This window comes from Opisthocomus hoazin, chromosome 13 (genome assembly GCF_030867145.1).
Source record: "Opisthocomus hoazin isolate bOpiHoa1 chromosome 13, bOpiHoa1.hap1, whole genome shotgun sequence".
Lineage (NCBI taxonomy): Eukaryota > Metazoa > Chordata > Aves > Opisthocomiformes > Opisthocomidae > Opisthocomus > Opisthocomus hoazin.
In genome coordinates this window covers 26,320,222-26,337,317 of record NC_134426.1, presented here as the reverse complement: position 1 = coordinate 26,337,317, position 17,096 = coordinate 26,320,222, and the positions used below count along the sequence as shown (strand labels likewise).

The following is a 17,096-nucleotide window of genomic DNA, read 5'->3' as shown; positions in this document are numbered from 1 at the left end:
TGGCAGTGGGAATTTCAGATACTACAAAAATATTAAAGAGACTTTGAGTCAGCTATAGATTAGTGGAACACTCTATTTATTACAAAAACAGTCAAAACCAAAAGCACCAAAAGAAGGGGGGAGAGGGTAAGGAAGAACATATGTACAAATGTGAAAGGAGATTAAAATCACAGTCTTAAGCGAATATTCAGCGTAATTCTTTCCAAAAGGAGAGCTGGTTCGTGTGTCAGAACAGGAATGCATTAATGCCAGCTGTAATATTTTCCCACTCTGGATATGTAAGGTGCTGCAATATGAATGTTAATACAATGAATGCCTATTACACCTGAAGATATAAATACAGCTGGCATAATCGGCCAGCAATGTATCTTAAAATACATGTGGGTAATGGAAATGGCAGACTGCTGGGTCAGCTCAGAAAGAACAAAGCTTAGTTGAAAGGAGAGCAGAATATACACGTTACAACCCTTCTCACCTTGTTTCTACAAAAATAGAACATGTCCAAGTATAACAAAAAGAAAGAACCGAAAAGGTATTGGAGCACAGATTAATCTACTCTGAATTTGCTGCTCCTTGCCTGTACTCTGGCCTTACGCATCGCAGCAGAAAGCAACTTGCGCTGTGCTAAGTTTGGTAGGAGGAGGTGTAGGAGGCAAGGCCTGTTTGAAGCTAAGAGCAAACAGGAGGCCAAAGTCCAACATTACAATTTCAATAAGTGAATGAAATGCCCCAAAATATTACACAAAGGCGGTAAAAGTACTTTTCATTGTAATTCCTGAGTTCAAGCTAAAAGGAGCAATACAAAGAGAACAGTTGGACTTTTCAGAAAATGCTTAGTCTGTGTCACTGCAATAATCTAAAATGAGCCTGTTTTATCTGGATGGACTGTGAGGCTTTCAACAGCGAGTTACGAAACTATCTGCTCAGTGGCCTCTTTCTAGAGCCTCTTGATCCAGGGCTGCAGAAAGGTGCTGAGGCCAGGGGAGAAAAATACTCAGGACCATGTTTTCAACAGGTATCTCTTTTGGACCTCCTTCCTTCAGGGGTCACGCTTTGAGATGATTCTTGGCTCCATGTTATTTCCAGGGTGCTGGTCACCTCCTGACTCAGCTGGGATTCTGGTATGAGCCAGTGCAAAGGCAGGAGGCCCAGAACCTCCAGCAAAAACACAGCCCTAAGAATTCAGCCCAGAGGCTACATTTCCAGACCATGTGGGGTGACTCACAAAATGAAGCAAAGGCAGAAGCAAACACTTGAGCTCAAAGTATCTGTTCCTCTATACTAAGCAGTAGGCAACTGTACCTCTCCAAAGATAGCATGCAAGACTTCAGCTGTACTACAGAAGATTTGGGGAAGTCACATGCTCTCTTTTTTTTTTTGTAAAAGGTCTGTGAAAGAAAAGAAAGGTTAAATGCCCAAGGTGAATCACGGTGTGAGCTCAAGTTGTGCTACATCCTCATTCCATCTCAAAACCAGTATAGTTGCTGTCTGCTTTGGGATAAGTATCTCTAATTTTCCATCTGCAGCAGCTTGGGATGACGGCTCTGTCTTCCAGATCAAAAGAGCCAAAGCGCCAGTGAATGTACTGCTTATAAGCAAGGTGACGCAGCTGGTTGTTGATATCGCCACTCGTCAGGTCCAGAAAGGGGTCTTTGTAGAGAAGAGCTTTCTTCAGAGTGTGACTGGACAGCACCAGCTGCTGAAAACCCTCAGAGGTTGTGATGCACTGCCCTTTTTTCCTTCGGCAGCAGAGCTGCTCGTGGTACTTCTGTGCTGGCTGGCACTTGCCACAGCAGCACCACTTTTGGCAGCCTGGGGAAGAGGCCCCTTGTCCAAGAGGTTGCCTCAGCTCATGTTCTTCATTATCGTGGTTCATGTCGGGCTCGCTGGTACAGTAGCTGTCAGCATCACAGAATTTCACAGGGTGGCTCTGCAACAACAATTCCCAACACAAATTTAAGAAATCAGCATTTGCTGCTTCATCCAACTGCAAAGAGAACTTCCAACAGTGATCCTCACCATTGGGTTTCTCATTTGACACAGCACAATAGGGATAATGATGATAGATCAGCAGATCTGGAGGAGGATTGTCTTTTTGTGTTGCCAACGCCCACCCTAGAGAAATCGAATTGACACCTCACAAGTTGTTTCGACACCAACGCGCTCCCGCTGGCACATGCTCACCACAGGAAAGCAGCAATTTTTAGCTGACTCTAGAAAATACATCCTCTGGTCACAGGATCTATTAACTCGAAGTGGATGATAGGAATCTAGTTTTAGCCCCTCAGAATCTAATTTGGAAATATGGGGGGGAGGGGGTGGGGGACACCCAAATCAGTTTGGAATGCCATTCCTTCGTTAGCCCTTCTGAAGGGAGGAACCCAAAGGTTAAGTGTCTTGTCTTTACCTCCACGCTGCTGCCTTGAGTGTGCTGCAAGCTTGTTTCCAGTGGCTTCTTTATCAAGGTAATGTGTGGCTCGTCAACATAGGACACATACATCACCTGTGCAGCAGAAGAAATTGGCATTGTCAGCTGGAGTAGTTACTGGGAGAACTGGGGACAAACACAGCACAGATCTGACCTCAAGGCTTGGGTTCTGCAGTCTGTACTCCAGTAAATCCCCTGCAACCGCATGTCGCAAGCGCCCATGTTTCCAGTATCCAGCATAGCAAGGACATGGGGAGCTGCGGGGACAGAGGGAGCAGGAAGAGATGGCATGGAACTAACTGTAGGAGTGTGGTGGTGCAGGGCCTTTAGGTACTCTCCTCTTCACTCTTCTTTAAAAATACATGTCTAAAATGCTGGGGGATTGGTAGAGGCAGCCTACAGAAATAACGATTAAACGTCTTGAAAAAGAGGAAGAGGCAACCAAAGCTGGCAGGGAAGAGGCTCTGAGCAATGCCCTCTTCATGGACAACCTTTTCATGACATCCTTCTGCTGTTTTGAAGGATCACTATTCCCTGCAGTTTTCCCTGATAGAGCTGGTGTGACTCTGCCATGCCAAGGTTGTCTGCACTCATGCAGTGCATGCCGTGCACAGCTCCATGGAAGCTTCCTGGATCAGCTGCATTTCTGTGTCCATAAAGCAGAAATTTACGTTCTCTACCTGTCTTGGATTCAGCACAGTATCATACTTTTTCCTGTTGTAAATTTTGTAGAATGGTGATTGGCCGCAGATGGAGCAATTATGTACACAAATAGCAATTTCGATGGCACTCGCAACCTGCACACGGAAAAAAAGCAAGTAGTGATTCCATTTTCTTAATGAGACGGTATCTCTAGAACTAATTCTATTAACACAAAAAATAAGTCTCTCACCAAACCAAAATAGGAGATCATGGATCCAATGTTTTTAAGGAGTTCAATGCCGTCAAATTTTCTACCCTTAAAGAAAGCAGAAAAGAGTAACTAGGAGGCAAGATCTGTTACCATTCATTCAACTTAATGGCTTTTCTCTTTTTGTCTCTTCACAACGTATCTTTGTCTCTTTACAATTCAATCAATCCCAAAATTTCATAGACTATCTCAGACACTTTGCAGGGGAGAATAAACAACTTGAGAGTGAAACAATGGTGACACACGGGGTTCATGACAACAACATCATGTCATGATGCTACTTCTTATTGTCTCAGTCTTAAACAACAATCCTGTCTCTCTCCCAACCCTGCCATTTCATCCTCAGCTTTGCTCTCCTATGCTGCTCAGTTCAGTTTAGATCTACTCATCTGACATAGCTTCCATCCCAGAATGATGGACAGAAGAGAGGAGAGGGGTATATGGCAGAAGTGGGGCAAAGGAAATAGCAAACTTTCTTCTCCCTCCACAAGGAAAAAGAATTGCATTTACTGTGCCGAAGACAAGGACATCAAACCGTATTCCGTAGACTTTGAAAAGGGTTCTCTGCTCCTCCCCATTTGATCGCTTGTAGTACCTGGCGTATCTGCAAAAGAGTAAATAAAGAGCTGTGCAGCTTCCCTGGGTGATATAATGCCATGAGGCTGTAGAACACAAAAAGAGGCAAAGCTTCTTCTCTCTTCTTCCTCCAGCCTTTGCAGCCTTCTGAAATGAAGGTGCTGTGGCCAGCTTGATAAACAGCATTTTGCCCAGCATCTGACCTAGCAGTCTAAACTAAATTAATACATATATAGAGATTTAGACAAATTAAAAAGCTAACTAATGTCCAACAAGTGTTTTGCTGTCTCAGTTCAGACTGGAACCTGAAGCTGCAGAAAGAAGTTCAATCACAGGTAAAGCAGACAGAAAACCCCAGCAAGCATATGTGAGGAGCTGGCAACGACAAGAATGCCCATGCTCTGAAGGCTTTAATATCACGTTATCCAAGACCAACTCCAAACTCCTGAGCAGACTTCAGCATGCTGCTTATCAGCCATTTTCCATTCTTCAATCAGTAGGGAGTGGCAAGAATAGTGTGAGCCTTTATTAACTTCCATTCTCGTATTCTACCAAGGACATGACCCTTATGATGTACAGCTCACATCAGCTTATGGATCAATAAGCAGTCACAGAGCATGGAACAAAGAGATCTTTATAAATCTGACAATGAAAAGTTGGCAGTACAGACAAAATCATTACACTGAACTGAAAGGCATACTAAAACACACCATGGTACCAATATCCAACCTCCGATAACAACATCCATATGCCTTCTGCCTCAGACATGCTCTCGGGACTTCAAGTGCTGTATTTTTCTTGACTGGTTTACTTGAGTGATCTCTAAGTCCTGTTCTTCTTCATTTAGATAAATAATTTAAATGGGAGTTTGCTTAGCCGAAGGGACAGAAGGTCAGTTCCAGGAGCAGCAGATACTCACAGATCACACTGTTATTGCTCATCAAAATTTGTTTTATAGTTGGTTGCCTGTTCAAGTACCGAAAGGGTAAACTGTTTAAGAGGATATGTCTGGTGTAAATGCCATCAGCTCAGCCCTCTGCTTTCTAGCATCTCCAGGTACTCATTCAGATGACAGAGACATCTAAAGAAAAATACATCTTCCTCCTTTCCTTTCTCTTTGGGTTCAGTCCTTGTTGCTCTGCTTTGCCATCTTACCAGCCCAGAGTAAGCTTTTTCTTCATTCCACTCTCTCCTGCACATCCTACTGCAAGCTAAGTTTGGCAGACTTTCAGAGTGCTTTTAATCAGAGTTTCCTAGATCATGCAATCATTCACTTCCCATTCACCGCGATCTGACTTGTATTCTCTGAAGCCAGTGAGTCACTCGGAAAAAGACATTGTAATGTGTTCTGCTTTCTCCTTGCTTGCACAGACATGAAATGCCCATTTTCCTGTGCTGAACAGTTCCACAGTCTGTGGCCAAGCCATGTTTTACTGGTCAGCTCTTAACATCTGAAGCCTGCAGGACAGTCAGGCTTTATTTGAAAATTTTCCTAACTCTTTCCAGGACCAGAGGTTTTCTCTAGCCCTCAGGGTAGAGGTTATTTCACATCCACTCTTGATGGCAGAGAAACCTTCTTCTCTCTAACAGCTCTGTGCTCAGAGCTGACCTGTTAAGAGCTTTCTTGATCACTGGCTGAAGCTTTGCTCCCTTGCACCTCAAGTAGTTCTTTTCTTTTGGAAGGCTAAAGACTGCTTCCATTGAAGTCTATCACAAAATGCCCTTTGGAACGGAGATGAAATCAGTAGGGCTCCATGCGGACAGAGGTTATAAGCTGTCCAAAGTACCTTTCCTGACTTCTAGGACAGCTAGACTGCAGGGGAAGCAGCATTCTATACGTGCCTTTTTTCTTATGCTCTTTTCCAAAATTTTCTCCTGCTATTGATCTTTGTTAGCTTTAGGATGCTGGGCTGGATGGACCTCTGAATTGATAATATTTTACATTCTTATGACATGTCACTGATGTTAAAAAAGTTTACTTGAAATATATTAATTGTAGGATCATTTCTAGCTCTCCTCCCCTTACTCACTTGGGTAGTTCTACCGAAATCGGCAGCTCTGTTTATGCAAGTTGGCATACGCTAGCTCAACAGCGTGGCCGGGTTTGTGCATGTTCTTCGCCAAAACATCCATGCTTGTTTTGAATAGTATTATACTCAATCTATTCACTGCTTTTCAATTTTCACTGTCTTTGCTTTTCAAATCACTGCCCCAAACTACTCTGCTCCTCTTTTTTAATTTTGGAGACATTAGAGAATGACATTTATTTGCCAATCAGGCCTTCAGGATGTGGTCTGGCATCATGCACGCCCTCCCAGCAGCCTATGTTCTCAGACCAGGCTCACCTCCTGCAGCAGAGATTTCAGCTGAACTGCAGCAAAATAATCTTGCTACAGACTGATATTTTGATGCTTAAAAGATAACAAACTTTGGGGAAACCCATTCTTAGCCTTTTGACCCCAGCTGTTAATCTGACACCAAACATCCTCAAAACTACTCTGCTGCCTTCTTCCAGAAGCCTTCTCAGAAACTGCTTTGCCTACAAAAATGTATTCAACAGAAACGTTGCTGGCCTCAGCCTCACAGCACTGTCTTGCTTTTATCTTGTGGTCTCCCCCACCTCCTGTCTGTGGCTGCCAGGTCGGAGGGAACACTTATTTGTTCTTTGTTTGCACAGCTCCAGCACAACGCTGCTTCGGAATACGCTGGTGGCTCCCAGACAGTTACAGCACTCGTGTCAGCAGCACAAATGTATGAAAACTCATAATGTAAGAACAATCCTGCTGCGAGTCAAAAAGAGAGTGTTGTTACACAAGAGTTTTGACCTAGATCTGAGGGACTTTAGTTTTAAACACACTGATAAGCATTTGAAAACGCTTTGTGTAACTATTTAGCAATGGAGTCATGTCAAAATTTTTTATCAAAACTTCTCATAAATCTGCTATATGCACACAGAACCAAAAGCTCCAATTTGTTTTTGAATAAATCTTGATTCAGTGAACTGTGGGGTTACCCAGATGGAAGAAAAACACTTTATTTTATTTGTGTTAATTGCCTTGGGAAACTCACAAGTTTAGGTAGTTTCAAGCCTCACTTGCCATATGGTGGAATCTGCCCAAACTATTCTCTGTGTTAGCTCCCAGAACACTTGTTGGAAATTTCTAGGCCTTTCAACACAGAAATAAAATCTCCTGCAATACAGGCACGCTCATTTGGAAGATGACCATGATGATACATCTATACAACTGCAGTAACTGCAGGTTAAGTACATGGCTACAGGAGTGAAGAAGGAGAATCAAACGTCTTGTCATTCCAAGTCATCATTCCCCATACCTCACCACATCTTTGCTTCAAGCCAGAAAACACACTACTTGCTTCATGTAACATTTTTTACCTGAAGTGGAATCCAGGCTTTATTTTTTTGTCATCAAGGCGGCGGAAACCATACTTTGGACTGCAATCGTAAAACCAGCTGTCCAAGTTACAGTCCCAGTTAATCTCAAAGGCAATGATTCCTCCCTAGAAACAGACACAGTAAGCTTAGAGACAAGCGTTGTGATTGCTGCCTGTGCTAAACTGCTGTTAAGTCAGCAGAGACTGGAGGGATGCCATTGGCAAGGACACATCTCTACAGACACGCTAACTCTTAAGCAACATTTGCCACCCAAGCAGCCTTCTACAGAAGTGACTTAGCCATGTGAGCTAGAAGCTACCATTCATCCAGGCCTTTCCTATCTCCTGTCTACTTCTCTTTATCTTAGTAGCACAAGTGTGGATGTAGCTGACATACTGTGATGGTCGTTTCATTGCTTTAAACTATGTATAGACTCAAACCAAAAGCCTGAGTGCAAGCCCAAGTTTTGTAGGCACTCAGTCCAAACGTTTCATCTTGAATGCACTGTGCCAGGCTGAGAACCAATGAACGTGGCTCAGCTGATGACTCTGGGCAGGTCACTGTCTCTACTTCTGTTCTATCCAACTATTAATACTGACTTTCGAGAGGTATGGCTGGACACTGTTTTAAGGGCATTTGGCTCAATACCCTAAAGAACATAGTGAAAATGTAATGGCAAAAATAAGTGCTTTTTGACTCTGAATATAAGCTGCCATTTGTGCCAGTCTGACTTCAGGATGATTCCTCCACCAACATGGTTTAGGATCTGCTTGAGTAGAATCAAAAGATGACCACGAGTGACAGCCTTGTATAGGACCTATTTAAAGGCACTGTGCTTTGTCAAAGGGTCTATACATGCTGCAATACTAACAAAATACTATCAACTCTGGCAACATGTTTCCCCATCCTGTGAGATGTTAAGCACATTTAATTCTTGAAAGCTGGGGTTACTTTGCTTCTCACACAATCAGTTTCTAAACCTAGAACAATCCTGCTGTATATGGCAGACAGCAAAACATGCAGGAAGAGAATCAAGAAAATGTCTAAACACTGAGCATGAAAAAAAAGTGATACCACAAACCTTTACTGCCATCTCAGAAAAATTCTCTTTTGCTTCATGAAGGATATCTCCCAGATGGAAAATTGGACAGAGTGGGTTAGTTTTCTTGTTGTATGTGCAGGAAGTATTTAAATTTGGTGGCATATTTCGTCTGTGAAGAACACATACAATTGTTTAAATTTCAAAGCAAGATGGAGCAGCTACAGATACAGGTAAGGGACACACTTACTAGAACCTTTTTTTTTAATGTGCTCGGTTTGTAAGTATATGAGCTTCTGGTTTCGTAGCTACCAGATCGGTATAACCCTAACTGGGATCCGGGAATCAAGATGAATTCTTTACTCTTTGGATATTATCACCAGCCAAATTCTACCTGTGTACACTAAACACTTTCACCTTAGAATTTGAATTGCATGTCTGTTGTGCTATATTTTAGTGATTTTACCCTAACATAAACCAGTATATCTGAATGAACAATTCTGTTGTTCAGTGCATGAGAGAAACAGAGTTATGCTGGGAGGCTCTGTTCCCAATCTCTCCTTATTTCTCTTGGATTCTGAAGGATTAATAGGGCTAAAGAGTTATAGAAAGTTGATATTTGTCACTCAGGCAGATACAGCCCTGAATGCATGGCCTTTTTGAGTAGAGAAGGTGCCAATTTATACATTTTTTTCAGAGCACAACTACTCAATCTTCAGAAAGCACTGAGAAATGTTTGCACTTACACAGTGTAATTAAATTTGGGGAAGAGAATGTTGTTCTTTATTAGCACAGTGAAGTCTTCAGAACTCCTCAGAACAGCAGGCCTAAAAAAGAAACATCAAATTAACTAACTTTTTTTACTTTAATACATCAGTTAATGTTATGCTACTTTACTATTACCTGGAAAGCTGTCAGTAGGAGGAATATGTTGCTAAGAATAACAGATTGAAATGCAGAGTGTTAGGCGGCTCAGGGGATCAAGAAAGATATAGGTGGTTTTCTTAGTTTTAGGTATAAATTGTTCTCTATTGCACTTGTTTGTGTGGACCAAGCCTAACTGGAGTCTCTACATGCAGCTGAAATATGATTGCAGGAGACTTCCCATATAAATCTTGCTATAGAATAGTAGTAAGAAGTTACACCATTTGACGATTTCTGCACAATGAACTGGCAGCTCCATTGCTGGTGCCCACAGACAGGAGGCCACTTACACCAGAGCTGCACAGCTAGCCAGTGCAAGAACGAGCCACACGCTCAGTCCTAGAGGATGTCTCTGGAAGTCAGGTGTCAGTCACATCAGCAAAGGTTGTCCTGCCTTCCTAGCAGATACTGGTTCGAGGACCTCTCCTGCAGTGGTTTGTGCCACTAAACATGCAGGTGGAATGCAAACACAATGAAAAGCAGGCTGCCAGTCTAGCAATCTGATCCAGTTGAAGATGTCCCTGCTCACTGCAGGGGGGTTGGACGAGATGACCTCTAAAGGTCCCTCCCAACCCAAAGCATTCTATGATTTAATAAAATAGTGATTTCTCTGAAGCTAATGTAGCAGGAAAGAAGGAATTTTCCCACAAGTTGCCGGCTGGGTAACCTTGGCCTAGACTGTGTGAGACAACCTCCTGCAGGACTTGCCAGGGCTATAGAAACGTAAAAGATACAATTTTTAGCACTGTTTGTCTAGCATAGGGACTGTGCTGAACTGGAATACTGGCATTGTTCCATTTTAAGAATGAGCCAGGAATATTTTAACTTCCATCAAGACAGCCATTCCAAAGGGGAAATCCAGTCTTCAAAGCAGTCACCCCAAATCAAGGACGGTGCTTCTAAGCAGGGAATATTTTTCCTATCATTGTATTTTGAGCAATGTCTCTGCATCAGAGATCTGTGATGACAAGAAGCACATCAGCTGGATGACACGCAGCTTCATGAGGGACTTCTTATGAATGTCTTCTAAACCAAGCCAGTGAATGAGACTTGACTGCAAACCAAATTAACATTTGTGGATGCTATCCGGACATGAAAGTCACTGGTGAGTTTCAGTGTGTAACAGTCAAGACATTAATAGAGTAAGTTAATTTTTACAGAACTAAAATTGAATTAACCTATAATGTGAAACTGTCCATGATTCATCCACTGGGAAGCATCTGGAATCTGATCCAAAGCTCTTCTCAAAAAGGTGTTGTAAACACCTGTCCTTCAGCCAGCTAATCTGACAACTGTGCCCTGCCTCAGGCAGAAACGAACAATCAAAAATAAAAGAATCTTCTTGCCAACATCCAATGCCTTTGTTCAGCTCCTGCCATAACTAACGGGAAGGAAAAGGAGGCCTCCTGTACAGTTCATGAAACTTACCTCTCAAAGGAGTTTGGACAATAAAGACAATCATGGGCGTAACCAAAGCCCAACATTGCTACCTCAGTATCTCAACCAGATGGCAAAGCTTCCTGGGCTCTGACCTTGGTCTTTTGTATTGCTCTGGTAGAAAACAAACACTCAGCTTTGTTTTTTAGCGGTTCCTCATTTTTTCCTTGCCAATGGAACTTGTGAAAGAACTTTATATATCAGAGGTTTTGATCAAACCTCTCATCCATTATTTTTGGTCCCTGGTAGTGACCGACTACTGGCACTTCAGAGGAAGGTTAGGAAACAAGACAGAATGTGTCAACTGTGCGATGTAATTAAAAGCAAAATTCCCTCTGTAACATATGCAGCAGTAAGCCTACGCAGTGTGACATTTAAAAATGACTGGCAGTCACTGAAACTTTATAAAAAAACCCTAGGATTTCATTAACTCAGGAAGCTCATGCATATCTTTCCCCGACGCTGTATGAACAATTACAGCCTTCCTGTTGTTGGACAAAGCCTTTTTCAGACCACAGCTCTGTCCGCCAGAGAAGGGAATGGAAATTCCTTTAAACAGCTGAAAAAAACTCAGCAGAAGGAGCTGTAGGAGGCATTGTGGGCTCTGGAGGGGACCTGGCAGTGGAAAAACATGCTCAGTCTCTGCAGAAAACCCTAAAATAGGGAAAAGATGGGACACATACATAGAATCATGCTTGTATCTTTTAAAAGCAATGAGTTAATGAAAGTGATAATTGACCTAGTTTCTCACACATATATTTCAATGCTGGCTGAGGGGAGCTAAAATTGATTATCATTTGCTCTATTAATGTATAATTTCCATCATTTCTGTTGAAATAAAATCTCCTGTAAAATTTTTTTCATGCTTTGGCTGATACAGAATAGAAACAGATCATTTTCATCTCAGAACACTGTAAAGTCATGGGGTTACAAAAAAAGACGGCTACGAGGCCCCTGCATCTTACTCTCTCGGTCACAGCAGGATTGTTCCGTGGAGTCTTTTTCCTAGAGTTTTCTTCAGCTCACTATTACAGATTGCCAGCATTGAGCTTTTCGTCATCTGCCTAGAGAGGATGGAGAGGCTGGTCTTCAGTCTGAGGTGCACGTCCAAACACTACCCTGCAGCACAATGTACAGACAACCAATCTACCCCTGATGTTCTGGGAGGTGGATGCAACCTCACTGGGATAAATGAACCCACAAAGAACTTCTACACCATAGAGCCCTAAGCCTTGCAGAAGGAAACCCCAAGTTAGGAAACTTTTTGTTTCTGTCACTGATTAAACCTTTCTTACGTTGATGCATTTTCCTTGACATTTGACTTAATGAGCCAAATGCCTCTAGTCAATTCAAGATGAGCCTGTGACATCTAAAACTGTTTCTATGGCAGCTGCATGATGATACAAACTGGAGGCTGTGACTTCACTGCAGAATTGTACAACAGGACAGATTGTTAGAAGTTATTTAGATATTATAATGAGTGTTAATAGTATGGCTATGAAGGAAATAGTTGTTTTACATACATGAGACCTATATGTGCAAAGGGATTATCCTAAAATTTCATGACTTTGTCAAAGTAAATCTTTCTTTTGACATTAAAAAACCCCGAAGATATCTCTTTCACTTACTCAGGGGGGTTTCCCATGGATTCCACAGGGCACCATGCCGTGACCTCACAGGTTTTAACAGTTGCATTATAATTCACACATCTTCCTGTTTGAATTCCTGTAGAGAAATAAGCTCTTACTCAGCAATGACAAGAGTTTTGTGCTAATTAGAGACAGTTTCAACATGTCAGTGGATTCTCCTCAAATGTAAGATAGGGAGCTTCACATTGCAGATTGTTGCAGCTTTCTATAGGAGGAAGATGTAGGAAGAACTACCCAAACCACGGTCCTGCCACACCTCATCAATCCTTATTTAGCTATTTGCTTGGGTCAACAGTGCTTGTCATTGTTTGGGCAGAGGGTGAATTAAATTCCTTCACAGTTTTATATGAAGTTACCTATCTGAGTCTTGGGATAAATCGAGAAACCAACTCTTTCAGTCAGAAGCTTAATTCAGCAACATGAGTAGATCAAATCAGGACATAAAGGTGGGCAAAAAACTTCTTTCTGCCCTCCTGGAAAGTCAGCATTTTCTGTGAGTGTTTAGTCTTTATCAGGGAAAGTGATAATCCAGCCAGAAGCCCAGATTCAGGATTCTCAGGGCCACAAAGAACTTGCACAGCTGATGAAAACAGTATGATGCCTTCTGGACAAGTCCCAGATAAAGGACAGAAGTTCCCTACTCTGAGAACTATCTAACCATCATAGCGGTGTTACAGACCCTTCAAACAGATCCTGCAGTTGCTCCGCTTGCTAAGCAGCCGCAGACTTCAATGGGAGTGAGTGTGAGATCGGCCCTCATTCACACCAGTCTGTACGCTCCTTCACATCTCGCCTTCCTCTTCTCCCTCTCACTGTTTCTCCCTTTAGTAAGGGCACACACAAGCTGATAAGAACTCAGTTTTGTAGTTTTAAAAATATGTTCTCAGATATCTCTTGGGATTCTGTACTGTTCTACTGCAGTTATCCAAGTTGGATCTTGTACATGCTGCACTGGTCAATAATGCAATAGAAGACAGCACCCACAAAAAAATATTTCAATCTGAAAATGCTGTTTACGCACCATTACTGTGGATGTCTACACTCCCTTTTTCACAGGACTTGTCTGAAGAGCAGATAGCTTTGGCGAAGGGATACTGGAAAAATATAAATGTAAATATAAATATCTCCTGCTCCACACCTATATAAAAAGTCTTACTCAGCTTCAAAGTAAAAATATAAAACAATTAGAAAAAATAACCATGCAGAGCAGGTATAACCCTTACTAATTATTTGGCTTATAGGAGACAAAGGCTCAGCCACCTGCAAAACCAAAAAAAAAAGCCCTTTCCTTGCTTACAGTAACATTTTCCTTTGTTATTTATATCTTTCCCATTTTTCACACTCTCTCCAATTTTGTTAAGCAGAATAAATTTAATACGGGGCTATTTAATTCTTTGTTTTCTAACAGTCCCATATACTTTTGCCAGTGAAAATCAACTTGTATTCAGGAACTACTCTGCAATGTCCCACTTCTAGGCCAGCCAAATGAAGAGAAGAGCTGCAGCTGATGACCAGGTTTGGCCTGCAAAAAGGAAGAAAGGGGACATGTAGGCATAAGCAACAGTAATAGTAAAAGCACCACATTAGCAGAGAAGCTGATAGCAATTCTGTAGCTCCAACATTCCTCCAGGTTTTCCTCAAGAGCAGCAGCAATGCTAGAGAAGGTGGACAGCAATCACTGGCCTGAATGTCATCACCTCCTGAAAGTGATGCAGATAGGTTTGGCTGCAAGGTCACTGGTGTGAGCCACCAGCTCACAACTGCCAGCTGATTCCCCAAGAAAGAAAAGGAGCAATTAAAGAGCAACAGTATTTGCTTGTACCAGACTGCTCCAAGGACAGTCCACTCTTTTACATCAATATGCATTTGATACATCCTAAATATAGGTCATAAAACATATTTACCTCAGGGCACTCCTGCTGAACCTGGTTCTCTGTCATAATCATGTTGGTTATCACGAAAAAAGAGTTCACTGCCTACAAGGAGGAAAGAATAAGAATCTGACTGAAATGTCACATACTTGATTCAGACCTCAGCCATTCCAGAACATCACCTGGAAGGACAACAAGGCTGCTCCTGAACTGCCTCCCCCTGATAGATATTCAGCTTCTACCTGGCTCAAATAGGAAAAGACAGGGACATCATCAGGGCACGAATGAACAGCCAGAGGCAAGAAGGCACTGAGGTTTTTTTAAACTGGCATTACAAGTAAGAAAGATACACTAGCATTAATTGGTACTAACACTACTGTGTTTAGTAAAGCTATACTGGAGTGAATCTGTTCCTAGGTTTGCTATTACCAAAATACTAAATTGATTACGTAAAAATTGTACAACAAATAACACCACAGAAATCTCATAAAAGAGGATATTTTTCTTCCCTTATATTAAGGGAGGAAGGGGAGAGTTGGCAGTAAACCTTGCTGTCTCCAATGTAAAATAATCACATTGGATTAGCAGGACAGAGACAAGTCAGGAAAGCAACCAGATGTATCAATGGAAGCTGAACACTGGACTGACATTAAATTCAGACTTGCCTGCATTGGTATAGTGTATTCTGCTGTATCCCAGATCCTGGTGTTTGCGTAAGCCACTCCCTTCACACTGGTGCGAACTGAGCTGTTAACTTCATCCGTCACCTCATAGAGTCTGTAAATGATGACTATACAACTGTCCAGATAAAACAGAAACGACAAATAAGCCCACAAGAATAAAACGTGTCAGCTTCTTTGTATCATTCTTGGACAACATGCACTGCAAGATAAAAGTCAGACGGACATTTTCAAATAACTGAGAGCCTTTTTGTGTGAGACACATATGTCGGCTGGACCAAAGTCTGCCTTGGTTTCACTTTCGCAGCTGTTGGCTTTGTCAGAAATTAATTGATATATGCAAGAAGATAATTTCTATTTTCCCATCCTAAATGATATAGACAACATGAGGTGGCATCCTGGCCCTTCACATGCCATTTGTGAAACACCAATTAACTGCAACAGGGCTTGACGTCATCCAAAAACTTTCACCCACGCTGCGTTGCTGTGTACCTAGACTTTGACTTTTTCCGTCACTAACAGTAGTGTTCTCTCTACATTTTTTTTTTTAAAGAGCTTAAAATACTTAGTCCCTAACTCTTCAGAGTGCCTTTTTTTGTGCCTCATGCTGATTGCTTCAAAAACCTTGGCCTAATGCTCTCGCTTTCTCATGAATTGAATGCGTTAATAAAAGGAGGACGGATGCCTCTGTTTTTAAGCTGACAGGAAAGTCACCTAGCTCATCCAACTCATAAAAACACTGTCAATTTTGAAAAACTGTTGTATGGTCAGAAGATACTTTCCACACTAAATAAAAGTGACATAAAAGTTTTGCTTTGAAAATCAAGTGACAAGAGCTAGCACCGTTTCAGTTTAACAACAGACTGTTCTGGGGAGGGGGGAGATAAAACGGTATCTGAAGAACAGAAATACAAAGCAATTGATCAATGTTCCTTTACTTATATCATCTATTATAATAGCATTTCAGCCTTTTCCTTCTGGAGAACAGTGCTTTGGGATAACCATGTTGTTGGAAACTGGCAGTGGGAACCCAGCAGCAGTAGGTGGGTATAGTACCTTCGCAAGGCAATTTGAATTTCCTGCAGACTCGATTCTTTGTGAGATTGGGATCATTGTGCTCAATGGCCTGGCTTGCTGCCCTCCCATGAGAACGAAACTAACTTTATGAACTTCAGCAGACTTTGTTCAGCAAACACTTATCACTGAGAACAGCACTAGTTTGGCAGCAAAGAGGAAAATCTGCCCTTTAGAGGCAATCAGTTACTGCATATTTCTAAAGCATCTTATTGTTCTTGGAATCTGCTGCAAGGGGTGACTTGACATTTCATCTGACCCTGAATGGCAGACTCGACAGAGCAGACTCCAATCTCAGAAACACTGGTGTAAATCTGAGATTATTCGGTGGAGTTATTGGATTTTTCAGACAAGAAACAAAATCAGACAACATGGCAAGAAATGAAACTGCAAGTGTTTTTTAGAGGAACTTGGTTAACTCTTTCTAAGCAACCCCACCTTGTCAGATAACATCCTAAGCCATACTCCCACCACAAAGTTCCCACAACCACATCCATCTTCCAAGAATGGTCTAACACCAGACCAATGACTGTGTTTGCTGCTACAAAACGTAAAGCGCTGAAAGCCAAGCTGTAACCAGAACAACCCCCAACACAAGCAGCATTTGTTCACACACAACGCAGCACCCCGTCACCGCGCACTTACCAAATAGACAGAGCAACAGTTATGTAAAGGAAGCATTTCAGGGATCCATATGTAGCACTCTGAATGCGTATGTATTTTGGAGAGTCGTACTCAGTCAGGCATTCCCGCCAGCCACACGCACCCATCGTTAGCACTTCCTGCAAGGTACTGGCTGCCGAAAACTGCAGCTGCCTGCTGCTCTCTTCTTCCACCCCTGCATCCTTCCCAGGCCACCCCACTTAAAGGCACAGTCAGAAATCCGTATGAGAATGGTACCACAGGCCTTTTAAAGAATGGCAGTTGGTGGAATGAAGAGCTGCCTGAAGAGCCACGTCCTTTGGTTTGTTCACAGAAAAAGCACCAAATTTCGTCCTGGAGCTCCAGAGCTGATTGCTCAGCACTGTTCGTGTCCCTTTGTGTTGATGGCGCCATCTCTCCACAGTACTACCAGACTTTGCCAGTCTGAAGTAATGCTGGGACAACTGTAGAG

General features: G+C 42.3%; 1 protein-coding gene across 2 annotated transcripts; it reads right to left on the bottom strand.

Annotated features, from left to right (window-relative positions):
- Positions 1-96: 96 nt before the first annotated feature.
- Positions 97-17,096, bottom strand: P2RX7 (purinergic receptor P2X 7). Of its 2 annotated transcripts, none has more exons than XM_009945504.2 (13): positions 16,628-17,096; positions 14,890-15,026; positions 14,262-14,329; positions 13,379-13,451; positions 12,337-12,433; positions 9,094-9,174; positions 8,390-8,519; positions 7,309-7,433; positions 3,849-3,942; positions 3,321-3,386; positions 3,109-3,225; positions 2,408-2,503; positions 97-1,930 (listed from the first exon to the last, which is right to left on the bottom strand). In XM_009945504.2, the coding sequence occupies exons 1-13, from the start codon at positions 16,750-16,752 to the stop codon at positions 1,457-1,459; spliced, it is 1,683 nt and encodes a 560-aa protein (XP_009943806.2). In that variant the 5' UTR covers positions 16,753-17,096; the 3' UTR covers positions 97-1,456. The 2 variants fall into 2 exon arrangements, with proteins under 2 accessions (XP_009943806.2, XP_075290932.1); XM_075434817.1 differs by having other exon boundaries at positions 3,321-3,381; positions 3,874-3,942.

Excerpts from the sequence above, each read along its gene's own strand:
- P2RX7 (XM_009945504.2), bottom strand. The coding sequence starts at position 16,752 with ATGGGTGCGTGTGGCTGGCGGGAATGCCTGACTGAGTACGACTCTCCA. Across the intron at positions 13,452-14,261 it reads TTCAGCAGGAGTGCCCTGAG|TATCCCTTCGCCAAAGCTAT; the intron begins GTAAATATGTTT and ends ATATTTTTCCAG. Across the intron at positions 3,943-7,308 it reads AAGCCTGGATTCCACTTCAG|ATACGCCAGGTACTACAAGC; the intron begins GTAAAAAATGTT and ends ACTCTTTTGCAG.